This window comes from Helicoverpa armigera, chromosome 1 (assembly GCF_030705265.1).
Source record: "Helicoverpa armigera isolate CAAS_96S chromosome 1, ASM3070526v1, whole genome shotgun sequence".
Classification (NCBI taxonomy): domain Eukaryota; kingdom Metazoa; phylum Arthropoda; class Insecta; order Lepidoptera; family Noctuidae; genus Helicoverpa; species Helicoverpa armigera.
This window is the reverse complement of record NC_087120.1, coordinates 5,145,974-5,158,704: the sequence shown is the minus strand read 5'-3', so window position 1 is coordinate 5,158,704 and position 12,731 is coordinate 5,145,974. Positions and strand designations below refer to the sequence as shown.

At 41.2% G+C, this 12,731-nt stretch overlaps 1 protein-coding gene across 2 annotated transcripts; it reads left to right on the top strand.

Annotated features, from left to right (window-relative positions):
- The first annotated feature begins 1,040 nt into the window (after window positions 1-1,040).
- On the top strand, window positions 1,041-12,392 carry LOC110375725 (paramyosin, long form). 2 transcript variants are annotated; one of them, XM_021333968.3, is made up of 16 exons: window positions 1,041-1,233; window positions 1,310-1,366; window positions 2,566-2,652; window positions 3,554-3,720; window positions 3,937-4,174; window positions 4,340-4,459; window positions 4,635-4,901; window positions 5,010-5,256; window positions 5,559-5,686; window positions 7,672-7,784; window positions 9,723-9,912; window positions 10,099-10,233; window positions 10,539-10,733; window positions 10,976-11,071; window positions 11,211-11,492; window positions 11,643-12,392. In XM_021333968.3, the coding sequence occupies exons 1-16, from the start codon at window positions 1,123-1,125 to the stop codon at window positions 11,844-11,846; spliced, it is 2,637 nt and encodes an 878-aa protein (XP_021189643.1). In that variant the 5' UTR covers window positions 1,041-1,122; the 3' UTR covers window positions 11,847-12,392. The 2 variants fall into 2 exon arrangements, with proteins under 2 accessions (XP_021189643.1, XP_021189644.1); XM_021333969.3 differs by lacking the exons at window positions 1,041-1,233; window positions 1,310-1,366; window positions 2,566-2,652; ... (5 more) ...; window positions 5,559-5,686; window positions 7,672-7,784 and adding an exon at window positions 8,590-9,638.
- Window positions 12,393-12,731: the final 339 nt, after the last annotated feature.

The window sequence follows — 12,731 nt, the reverse complement described above, 5'->3', positions numbered from 1 at the left end:
GTTCAGGCGAATATTCTTTGTCCACTCAACCGCTTATGCGTTTGAAGGGTAGAAGTTAATGATTTACTTAGATGAAACCTACTCGTATACTTTAAAATTTTTCAATAAGTTAATTTACATTTTATCCAAGCAGTTTAAATCCTACAAAACTTTTTAAAATTCCTTTTTGTTTACTGAATTCGACTTTTAAAAAGTTTCCTAGAGGAATGTAGGATTGTCATGAACTTTCATTGTGATATCAAAGGTTAAAGCATTTTTTCGTAAAATTCGTTTAAAGTACCGCCTACGGCTCACGATATAGCGGCAAATAGTTTCTATATAGGGTCTACGCGGGCGGCTACGAAGTGCTACGAGCGACGCGGCGCCAGCGCGGTGCAGCGGTCATGTAGCCTCATGTGCAACGGTGCCTATCTAACATAAACAAACACTCATAACAACAACATTCGCGATTCCACGAAACATGTCAACCTCAAGATAACATGAAAGCCCAAGTGTCTACAACCATCAATACGAGATCCCTCTAAAATTGCTTTAATATTCAAATTCATGTCTCTCTCAAGATCAACCGATAAAATTAGATTTAATTAATGTTTGTAAACAGTGAGCAGTCGTCGGCTGTTAGGGGTTAATTTAAAGAGTAAAAGAAGTTCATTGTTAAGTTCAGTCGATTGGTGGCATTAAACGGGGCGCGGGCGCCTGCCAGGGACCGACAGGAATCCACCAGGAAACGCCTGGATCCGACCCCACCGCCCACGACTCCACTTGTTTACAACAAGTCTGCGTACCGCCGATATAGCTGCACCGGCCGGCTGCACTGCTGCATCATTACAGAATTTAGGACATGAAGGGTTTCGCCAAATTTTTGGGCAAAACAAATAAAAGAGAACCGCGACGGCGTCAAGGCGGGCGTGTCTATAAAAGGCTGAGAGGGGGGTGCGCGGGGGTGGTAACACGATCCGCGAGCTCCAGCCGGCCGGCCGCCCTGGAGCGCGGCGCGGGGCAGGCGCGGGGGGCGGGGCGGCCGCTGTTGCGCGCGCGCTGCCCGCACCCGCTCTCACTAGTCGAACGGTGCCCGACCGGTAACGTAGCGCCGACTGCCGATCGAGAGACGAACCAGCGACAATGTCCGCCGTGGCGAAGACTTCCAAGTACACCTACCGCAGCAGCGGCGGTGGCACCACCGACGTCAACATCGAGTACAGCGCCGACCTGAGTGCTCTCTCCAGGCTGGAGGTACCGGCCCCGACGACATAGTGCAGTGCTTGTGAAGTGTTTGCGGACACATGATAGAATATATTGTATTTTTCAGGACAAAATCCGTCTCCTCCACGATGATCTGGAATCCGAAAGGGAGCTGCGTCAGAGGGTAAGCTGATCGAGCATGCGAAATGTGATACGGCGTGTGCGCCGGCCATACAGGGCGCGCGCGCTCAGGTGTAGGCGGGGCGCGCCTTCCGCAACACCTCTATTAATACCGCCCGCCCTGCGCTTGTGCCTGCAAGCACACCCCCTTTGGCTTTTTACCCCCAGTGGAGTGGCATAATTTCCTCCAAAATAAGAAATTTGTTACTTATCAAAAAACTTAATAATTGTTAAGTTCCAAGCTTAATACAAACTAAGCCTTTACAGTTTTATCGCTTATTAACAGCCTCTTTTGAAAATAATGATCAAAGTTTATTAACAATATTTGTGCTACAATTAACTTCAGATTATATTCGTTCAGTGAAAATTGTTTGTGAAGAGTGTTAAACTGAAAAAGATGGAATTGACCTTAGATGTTGTGGTTTCCCATAGGTGCATAATATATCCGCATGATAAAGTTCAATATCAGAGATAACAGTAGACGTCATATACAGTGTCCGATGGTTTGTTCAGAAGAGACATCTGATCAAGCTTCGCGCATTCTATTTTGGTTCCGCGGTTGCGTGATGGTGGAATGGCGAGCGCTGGGCGCATGCGCTCTGCGTGCGGCTGCGCCTGCGACTCACGGCTGCCGGCGCTCGCTCACTCTGCGATATATTTAGCTCTGTAGCGAAAGCATTCTCTGAAATCTCAACTTCTCGCTCTCCGGTCTCACTTTTGAAACTGGGCCAAATGATGCTCGTTCCCGTTGAGAATGCCACAATATTGAAATATAATAATAGACTGCGGTATGAGTAGCAAAAATATCCGAGTTAGTCAGAGCTGCCGTGAGACATAAACCGTTTCTTATAATAGACGGGTACAATGCTGAAATATGCGAAGGACAACTTACCCAGAAACCTGTTATTGCATAATGGTTGAAACTAAGATATTTTGTAAAAGGTATTTGTAATTTACAGGGAGTAGAAATTTTTGCATTGGGGTTCCACAATATCTTGCAGTTGCATCATTTAACTTCTTATAAAGACATTTAGCATACCTAACACTAGTAGACATCAGCACGTAAATTAAAGTAAAACAGCACATTTTCCCATAACCATCATAATTTATTTCAAGGTTCACACGCATGCACCTGGAAGCAAACTTCACTAACCTAACAATTCTTCGAAATCGGAAGTTAGTATAGATTTTGATGATTTTCAGATCGAGAGGGAGAAGGCAGATTTGAGCGTGCAAGTTATCCAACTCTCTGAGAGGCTGGAGGAAGCTGAAGGCGGGGCCGAGAGTCAGGTAGATATTCCAAAACATTTATTTACTAATTTAGACAAAAGTAGCCATATTTGTAATAACAATCTAAGTAACGGTAAGGACTTTACGATCAAAAGTTGAAAAGCAAACTAAGAAGGAATATAAAGGAAGAAACAAAGAGAAGAGAATTGAAGAGAGAATGAAGAAAACTGTAAAATAAAGTAAAAGTCAGAAAGACAAAGGAAATTAACGACAAAGAAGTAAATAATCTGAAAAGAAGAAAATTATCCTGAATACTGAAGATCAATTTGAAGAATGAAAATTAGAATGAATTGAAAAACGCAAATGCTGACTACATCCAAAATAGAAGATCAGAATGAAGAACGACTTAAAATAACAGTTATTTTCCAAATTAAAAAACAAGTGTAAACCGTCATACGAGTACGTTTACCAATAATTTAACAGCTTTGCGAAGTTATCTTTGCGTTTATCTTTGCGAACTATTTTATTGCTTAGCGATATTTTATGTGCTTTTACTGTGTTATCCATTTCAGGGAAAAGAAGTATGAAAAGAAAAACCAATTCATTGACAAAAATATAATTATTTTTCATTCACATCATTCATGCATCAAGCACAGGACAAACATAAAATGTTTGTTTTATGGATTATTTTTTATTATAACAAAAAAATTACGTTGAAATAAAATTATTGTTACGCATTGTGTACACAAACTGTATGTCCATTCAGATACACTGTTTTTGTTTAATTTGAATGTATGAAATATTTTTGGTTTTCAAAATACTTTGAAATGTATAAAATTCATTTTCTTGTGACAACATCAAATAAAATGTTATATTCATGTGCAAAATAATGTTTCAAATGTCCACCCCAAAATTACAAAGTTTTGGGGTCGTATTTGAAATGGTGCCATACATTTTTCAGTTCGAGATCAACAGAAAACGCGACACCGAACTTACCAAGCTCCGCAAGCTACTGGAAGATGTCCATCTTGAGTCTGAGGAGACCGCCCACCTGCTCAAGAGGAAACACCAGGAGATCGTGGTTGACTTCCAGGAACAAATCGACCAGCTTACCAAAAGCAGAGCCAGGTGAGGACACACTGACTATCCTCTTTACATCTCGTCATTGTTGTACTAACTGATGTTACCAGTGTTTAGAATTAAGATGATGCTCTGCGAAATCCACTGCGAAATGCTGTGCTTCTTACACATTACACTAATACATCAAATCAACAACAGAATGTCCACATCATTCTAAAAAAATACCGTTTCCCGTGATTGCAACATATATTTCTTTGTCACCAGGGCTGAGAAGGAGAAGTCCAAATTCCAAGCTGAAGTTTACGAGTTGTTGGCCCAAGTGGAGAACGTGACCAAGGAGAAGATCACCATCTCCAAGACATGCGAGAGGCTCGAAGTCAACATCAGCGAGCTGCACATCAAGATCGAGGAGTTGAACCGCACCATTGTGGACATCACCTCGCACAAGCAGCGCCTATCCCAGGAGAATGTTGAGCTCGTCAAGGAAGTTCAGGACCTTAAGGTATTGTTATATTTTGCTCACATGTTCTACTTCAGATATTCAGATTCAAAAGACTATTTTAGAACACTACCTTTAATCTGTGCTTTAATTCTAACAAATCTGTTAGTTCTGAACATTACAAATCTGTCAACAAAACATACTAAGACTACTGCTAATACTTTTCAGGTGAACATTGAGAACGTGGTGTACCTTAGGAGCCAGCTGGCCAGCCAGCTCGAGGACTCTCGCCGCAGGCTTGAGGATGAGGAGAGGAGGCGCTCTCTGCTCGAGGCCAACCTTCACCAGGTAAGATTTTAACAACTTAATACTTTTCATTTGCTAAACTCTTTAAAAGACAAAAATATAGAGGTTGTACCATTGAAGAAGTGTTGAAAATCAAACCACAAAGATTCCAAAATTATCGATTTCCATTAAGTAAAATCTACTTTCAGAAAATACATTGTTTCTTTAACACATACAGGTTGAGATCGACTTGGAGTCCGTCCGCGTCCAGCTTGAGGAGGAATCCGAGGCTCGTCTGGACCTGGAACGCCAGCTCGTCAAGTCCAACGGCGAAGTCAGCCACTGGAAATCCAAGTACGAGGCCGAGGCTGCCGCGAGGGCTGAGGAGATTGAGGAGATCCGCCGCAAGTACTCCATCCGCATCCAGGAGCAGGAAGAACAGATTGAGACCCTCATCGCTAAGATCAGCAGCATTGAGAAGCAGAAGTCTCGTCTGCAGAGCGAGGTGCGTATTTGAAATAATCGTAATGTCTAATAATCGTCATGAAAGACAAAAGAATTTTCTTAATTCCGTCTCTCGGTAGAAAATATACTAATTTGACCAATCAAACAGGTTGAGGTTCTCATCATCGACCTGGAGAAGGCCAACGGAACAGCTCGGGAGCTCCAGAAGAGGACTGAACAGCTTGAGCGCGTCAACATCGAGATCAAGTCTCGTCTGGAGGAGACCGTACAACTGTACGAGCAGACCCAGCGTGACTTGCGCGTCAAGATCACCGAAATCCAGCGCATCACCCATGAGCTCGACAAGACCCGTGAGCAGAAGGATGCCCTTGGTCGCGAGAACAAGAAGCTGGGTGGTAAGTGTCTTTATACGTTATGTAAAAAATCATCTAATATATGAAATAACAACCGGATCTTCTGTGTCGATTTATGTACCTCTATTACCAGTGCAGAGGAAATATAGTCCTGACGAATACTTTCTTATGAGAAGATTATCTTAATTTCTTTCAAAGTATTGAGTAAATTCATACTTGACGAGTCAAATCTCTAAATATATGATTCAAGTTTAGCACTTACTTCAATATCATCTTTTGTATCCTTACCTGCTTCTATCTTACTGCTACTGATTTCACTGGATTAACCAATGTCTTTCTCCCAGATGACCTGCACGACGCCCGCGCCAATCTCACGGAGTTGAACCGCCGTCTTCACGAGCTCGAGATCGAGCTGCGCCGTCTTGAGAACGAGCGAGAGGAACTCACTGCCGCCTACAAGGAGGCTGAGGCCGTAAGTGTCTTTTGACTTAACTTAGTAGCTTGAAATAAGGGTTTCAGGAAACGGAATTCTATCTTAAGAAAAATTATCGACGACCTGAGATTTTGCAGAACCTGTGTTTGTGTCAAATGATTCCTAAAGCATGGCAACTCTATATCTCCCAACTAGCCAAGATTGCAGAGCTTTGTATATTCTTTCAACCCCTGTACTTTTCAAGTATTCACTAATACCTTACAAATCTTCCGAGTCGAGTCATCTTCTTAGTCCATCACTTGCATTCATACCAATTACATTCTTTCTTTGCTTCTTTCCAAGAAGTGTATTTCAAAGCTTCCAAGTCCTTAATAACAATTGTTACAATACCGTGGTTCACATAGTAATAAGAATGGAGAATTATCAAAAACTTACTTATACACTTTATTTGGAAACAAGAAAAAGAGGATGCCCCTGTCAAATCATACTCGTACTGTTTACGAATCATAAGCAATGTAACAACAGTATTCATTTCTTTGAACCGAACTCTTTATGATAGAATAAATATTTATTTAAAAACTTACCTTGTTCTTCTCCGTCCATTTCTTAAACCAAATTAGTAGTTCCATTGGCCATGAAGTTTTTATTATTATTTACTAGATCAAGATCTACTTTTCATGATATTGATCGGCCTTAGGATATAATATCTCGGATTATTTTCGGTTTCATTGGTTAACTTTGATCTACGACTTCACTATTGAAGTAATTGTGAAAATTTCTTGTTTAATTGATCGAAAAGAATATTGTATCGCTTTCAAACGATTGAAAGATGGAAAGCTATTCAGATGTTCCGAATAAAAGTTATTCTATTACTAGTTTATATCTTTCACATCCTAGTGCTTACTAAAGTTAAAATAAACACTTTAGAATTGTTGTAGTTAATAGTTACCACATACGACACTTTAAAGAACTCAATAGAAATTATTTCGTGCCGAGGCATTAAAACATCTTCATACGGTTTTGTCAAGAATATCAAGTTTCTTAAAACTGAACTGGAACAGAAATAACCGCATAACGTAGCAACTGAACGCCTCATTTGACAACAGTAATTAATAGGTCATTCTTGTACAGATTGTTAGCAATGCTCTGGCAACCAATCAGCTATTAAACACGATACCTACAGACTTGCCAGGGTTCCGTAACATCTAAAAATAACTGTTATATAATTAACTGCGAGGACAATAGTCTATTTTCGCTAAATATCCGCAGCTATTTACTGAATCTCCCAGCATTTATGTGACGTTAACGACCGCCTGAAAGTGCAAGATAATTGTTCAAAGTCAATCTATTCGCATTGCCTTCAGTATACTATAATATATTCATTCGCTGCACAAAAATACATTCGCGTAATTCAAAACACATAAAAGTCGATCAATGGTTTAGATTGACGCAAACGAAAAGTGATCCGATGATAGAAACGGCATCCAAGGCGATGAAATCTATTTATACGCACAAAATACAACAGTTACATATTCACAAACACCTAACGTTCTGGCAGCAACTTCAAAACATTAATCAGTTAATCCAGCTTTTAATTACCTCCTTCCTGGAACATTTTTGATTGATGGCGACATTGGACGTTCGAACATTGCATTTCCAAAACCCACTCTTGTTCTTCTTAAAGCTATTTGTCTTGTAGAGCCACTAGCCAACCGCCCGGTTTCACACGGAGGATAAATATGCTGTTACTGAGTACATTAAAGAAAAAAATCTCCTTTATTTTACATATACATACATATTAACCTTTCTCTTCAATCACTCTATCTTTAAAAAAAAAACGCATCAAAATCCGTTGCGTGGTTTTACAAATTTCAACATGCATAAGGATATAGGGACAGATAAACAGACCTTGTTATGGAGTGATGCTCTTTCGAATACTCTCGCATGGCCGGCCCGCTTTGACCCTAGGGGACCTTAAAATATGCTAACTGTTTCCTATACTAATAAGTTGTTTGTTGTACCAGGGCCGCAAGGCTGAGGAGCAGCGTGCCATGAGACTGGCTTCTGAACTGGGCCAGTTCCGTCACGAGGCCGAACGCCGCCTCCAGGAGAAGGAAGAGGAAATCGAAGCCATCCGGTGAGTTCCTCAATTTTGTAGTAAATCTGCTAAAACTAGACAAAAATATGTTAAGTAGGCCTTTGGATTCTTACCTGGTTTTTATATAATACCTGGTAATGATATGAAGTGAGATTTATGGAATTTGGATTTCCATCTGGAATTAATTTTCTTTTGAATTAGTTTGCACTACTGACTATATAAGTTTAAGAAAAAATGAACTCAAACTTGAGATACTTTGCACTATAGAAATTACAAATTCAAAGGCCAAGAGAGACCATCACAGCAATATTGATCACATACTCACCTGTACTTACATTTTGATATGGACTTTATATGCGACACTGTTACAATGTTTACACCGATGATGTCCACGTATGACTGAAGTATCATCACGCTCCTCACTCGACAGCCGCCACTCGGAACTAAAAACGTACTATATCTTTCAACGATTACACCCCACCACTTCCCCGCGCTGACTGACGGCTGACATCCAAACACGCAATCTACATCACAACCATGACACCATTACACCGTGGATCGACGCCAATTAGAATTTGATAAAGTGACTTAATTCAATAAATTCACAGAAAATGCACTCTCACGATTCACGGCTAAAACCATCAGAAGCTAATGCAATCCAAATATAAATAACGTACTTTCAGCACAAACAAATCGAACCAAATGCAGTTATGTATTAAGTAAATATATTCCGAATAATTGGCACGAATTTCGTTTATATATAACCGCGCATCTGATTGGTGCTTATTACCGGTGATCACATACGAACTTTGGCAATAAGTACTACTGAAAATGTACAAAAGACGATGCTCATTTTCTCGCGCCCCTAATTACGCAACCTCGGCCCCGGGCGACGCACGTCGATGTAACTGCGTCTCAATCGCGAATCAACGCAACTCGTATATCTATCATCATGCCGCCGGTTAAAGTACCTAACTATAATAAGTGGAACAGACCACCCACCGCAATATACGAAGACAATTATGGCTACGGTATCAATTTTTATCAGCCGATGATCGACTACATCAGTGCTAAAGGAGAAGGTGTTGCCGCCGAGCCTCCGCACCTACCGTGGAATAACGAAAGAGGATTGGACAAATACAGGTTTGATAAGCCAATTCGGACGTACTCAGATGAGGATGTCACGAGACTTTCACATCAGATCGCTGATCAAGCTAAACGAGATCTCAATACTTTTAACGTTACAAAACGTTCTCCATTCTCGGTTATTGCTACTGCAGATGCAGCTAATGTGGAAAAGCATGTTAGTGCTGAGAGTTTGGTCTCTAAAACGAAGAAGAAGAAAGAGGAAAGAGAAAAATACAAACTTGAGAGGCAGAAGAAAAGAAGGAATGAAATTGAAAAAGAACTGGAATTGTACGAAAAAGAAGTAAACGTGGGAGCTGAGCTGAGAGGAAAAGCTAAAATGTACAGGGGTAAATCGGCTAAAGCTATCGCTCAAACACTTTTGGAAGAGAGCAGGAGAAATGTTGCCGAGAGTAGGACAAAAGTTCCTGAAATCAGGCAGCAGATCAGACAGCCAACTAGATTTGAATATCGCGGGAAACGCAGCGCCATAGATAAAAACTTGTCTCAAATAACTGAGAATGTGTTATCAAAGGCGGTGGCAGCATCTTCAATTTCAGGTTCAGCGGCAAATCACATATCAGAAAAAATGACTGAGACCATACACAGAGCTATACGAGAAACGTCACCGTCTACGTGCGTCGTAAGGATCAAAGAAGTCCCGGCCGAATATAAAATTGATGAATCATATCTGCATCATTTGAGCGAACTAAAAAAAACGATTAAACAATTTGACGAACTGAGTGATTGCTTATTGATTGACTCGAGGTGACGTGGACTTTTAGTTATGAGCATTATTTTTAGGAGTATGTGGTTGAATTTTGTGTTTGACTGTGTTTATATTGTCAACAGCAAGCAGACCAGCATCGAGATCGAGCAGTTGAACGCTCGCGTGGTCGAGGCTGAGACCAAGCTGAAGTCTGAGGTCACCCGCATTAAGAAGAAGCTGCAGATCCAGATCACCGAGCTTGAGCTCTCTCTGGATGTCGCCAACAAGACCAACATCGATCTCCAGAAGGTCGTTAAGAAGCAGTCTCTGCAGGTAAGCCTTTTCAATTAATTCTATAGTGCTAAAAATAACTACCGTAGCGTTAAATGTACCAGTCAATATGCGTGAGAAGAAAATCTATTTTAAATGTTTGTCGAACACATTTTCTGTTTTTCTCAAAACAAATCTCCTTTTATGTTTGACTGGTGTTCTAATCTACATATTACTTGTATTCCATAGCTCACTGAGATCCAGACCCACTACGATGAGGTCCAGAGGCAGCTCCAGGTGACGCTCGACCAGTACGGCGTCGCCCAGCGCAGGATACAGTCCCTCACTGGCGAGGTCGAGGAGATCCGTGGCAACTACGAGCAGGTCGGTAGCCCTTATAGACATTTTCATCATATACTGTACATTAAGAGTACCATTCATTACGTGTACAACATCAAATGAAGCACAACAGACTTGCAAGCAAGCAACTAAATCTGAAAGATACCACTATACGTTTTAATCGTAATGCTAACAAAGATTGCATAACTATAGGTCCTAAATAAGTCTTGAACAATTTTACAAATCAACATGAATCATCAAACAATTGAACTGATGCCAATATCGCTCATCAAAGTATTGGCACTATCGACCAAATCTTAACATTGTTTCTGATAATCTGTGATTCACAGGCCCTTCGCGCCAAGCGCACCGTGGAGCAGTCCTATGAGGAAGCGGTGACCCGCATCAATGAGCTGACCGTCATCAACGTGAACCTGTCCAGCAGCAAGGCCAAGATTGAGCAGGAGCTCGCCGCCGTCGCTGCTGACTACGACGAGATCACCAAGGAGCTGCGCATTGCTGACGAGAGATACCAGCGCGTCCAGGTACGTCTTTATAACTGTTCTTAGATCATAGAGTATTTTTATTGTAAGATTTTTTAAGAGGTAAACGTCTGATTTTCATATTAAATAATTCCACCTATCGAAAACCTTGGCTAAACATAAGCCTTTGAACGTTTATCCGACACTAAGTCATTTTCATCCAATACCCACAGTTGCTAGTTAATCGTGTGTGGCGCTTTTGTTTTCCGATCAGCGATAAATAATTGAATATTTTTTATTTCCAGACTGAACTCAAACACACCGTTGAGCACTTGCACGAAGAGCAGGAAAGGATCGTCAAGATCGAAGCTGTCAAGAAGTCCCTCGAGATCGAAGTTAAGGTAAGCAAAATAATTATCAGATAAATAATTTAATTGAACATAGCTTCTAACAGATTGGATTTAAATCCACTCAAGTTATAAATCACACCTAAACATGTACCGAATATTCAGGAAACTGACTAATCGTTTATCTTTCTAGAACATCTCTGTCCGCCTGGAAGAGGTTGAGGCCAACGCCATCGTCGGAGGCAAGCGCATCATCAGCAAACTTGAGGCCCGCATCAAGGACATGGAACTGGAAATGGATGAGGAAAAGAGGAGGCACGCTGAGACCATCAAGATCCTCCGCAAGAAGGAGCGTCAGCTCAAGGAGGTCATGATCCAATGCGAGGAAGACCAGAAGAACATTGTCCTTCTCCAGGACTCCCTCGAAAAGACCACCCAGAAGGTCAACATCTACAAGAGGCAACTGACGGAACAGGTACAATACATTTTTGATAGTTCTCTAAAGAGCAGCGACTCATTATAGAAACAACTACTCATTCTTTTAGTTATGTACTTATCTTCAAATTCATAAGTAAACGTATTGTGCTTCTTCAACCGTTTCTAAACAATTTTTTTTTGCCAACAGGAGGGTATGTCCCAGCAGAACGTGACACGGGTACGACGATTCCAACGCGAGCTCGAAGCCGCTGAGGACCGCGCCGACTGCGCCGAGAGCAATCTGTCCCTGATCCGTGCCAAGCACCGCACCTTCGTCACCACCTCCACCGTGCCCGGCTCCCAGGTCTACCTGGTGCAGGAGTCCCGCGCCATCAGCTCGGAGCGTATGTGAGCGCCCCACCCACAGCCCCACCACACCAGCATTTCTCTCCATCAATCGATATCGGGGCGCAATTCCGGTCGGGTATAATAAGCCTAGTCGTTCGTTAAGTGATGTACAGGCGGCAGAGGGTGCCAGCGCGTGCGACGCTCGCGCTCGCCGGCGCCCTCTGTGCGGCCGGCGGCGAGTCGGGACGGGCGCTCGGCGCTACGGCTCGCCCTAACGTTGCCGTGTCTCCGCACTACTCCGGCCAAACGCCGACCGCTCGTCCCAACGGACATTTTTAATGTAACGCTAATTCAACCAAATAAAGGAACCAAAAACTTTAAGCTTTTTTTTTCAATATTTTTCTATTATAAGGTCACCGGCGCTATAGAATACAATGTCGTTATGTACCGTAATTTAGGTGCAGTAGTTTAAAATAAAAGAATTATTTTATATTATTATTTATTAATGGTGCAATGCATATTGTACGTTTGTAACTGTAACTTTTATTAATTAAAAATAAATGCTATTTATGTTAAAGAAACAAAAAAAGCAATAAAACTTCAAAAGTAACATGGGTTTTTATTTCGACAAGGTTATCAGAATGCAATTTCTAACAGTTATAGAAAATACACAAAGTATTCAGTTCTGCGTAAACAGTAAACACGGCTGCAAATTGAATCAGCCTTAGTTCAGTTTTCTGGAATGAATGCAAAAAAATGAGTATTGAAAATATAAGATTTTGTTCCTAGAAGCACCAACGTTCTTTACTAGTATTTTCTCTCATTTATTTTTCTTTGATATTGAATAACAGAAACTTATTTACAGAGATTATTAGTCTTACATATTTTTATTCTACAATTTCAAATTCAACTATTAGAACCATAAACATACATTTGGGTTTATAGCTCA

Excerpts from the sequence above, each read along its gene's own strand:
- LOC110375725 (XM_021333968.3), top strand. The coding sequence starts at position 1,123 with ATGTCCGCCGTGGCGAAGACTTCCAAGTACACCTACCGCAGCAGCGGC. Across the intron at positions 1,367-2,565 it reads AAAGGGAGCTGCGTCAGAGG|ATCGAGAGGGAGAAGGCAGA; the intron begins GTAAGCTGATCG and ends GATGATTTTCAG. Across the intron at positions 5,687-7,671 it reads CCTACAAGGAGGCTGAGGCC|GGCCGCAAGGCTGAGGAGCA; the intron begins GTAAGTGTCTTT and ends TTGTTGTACCAG.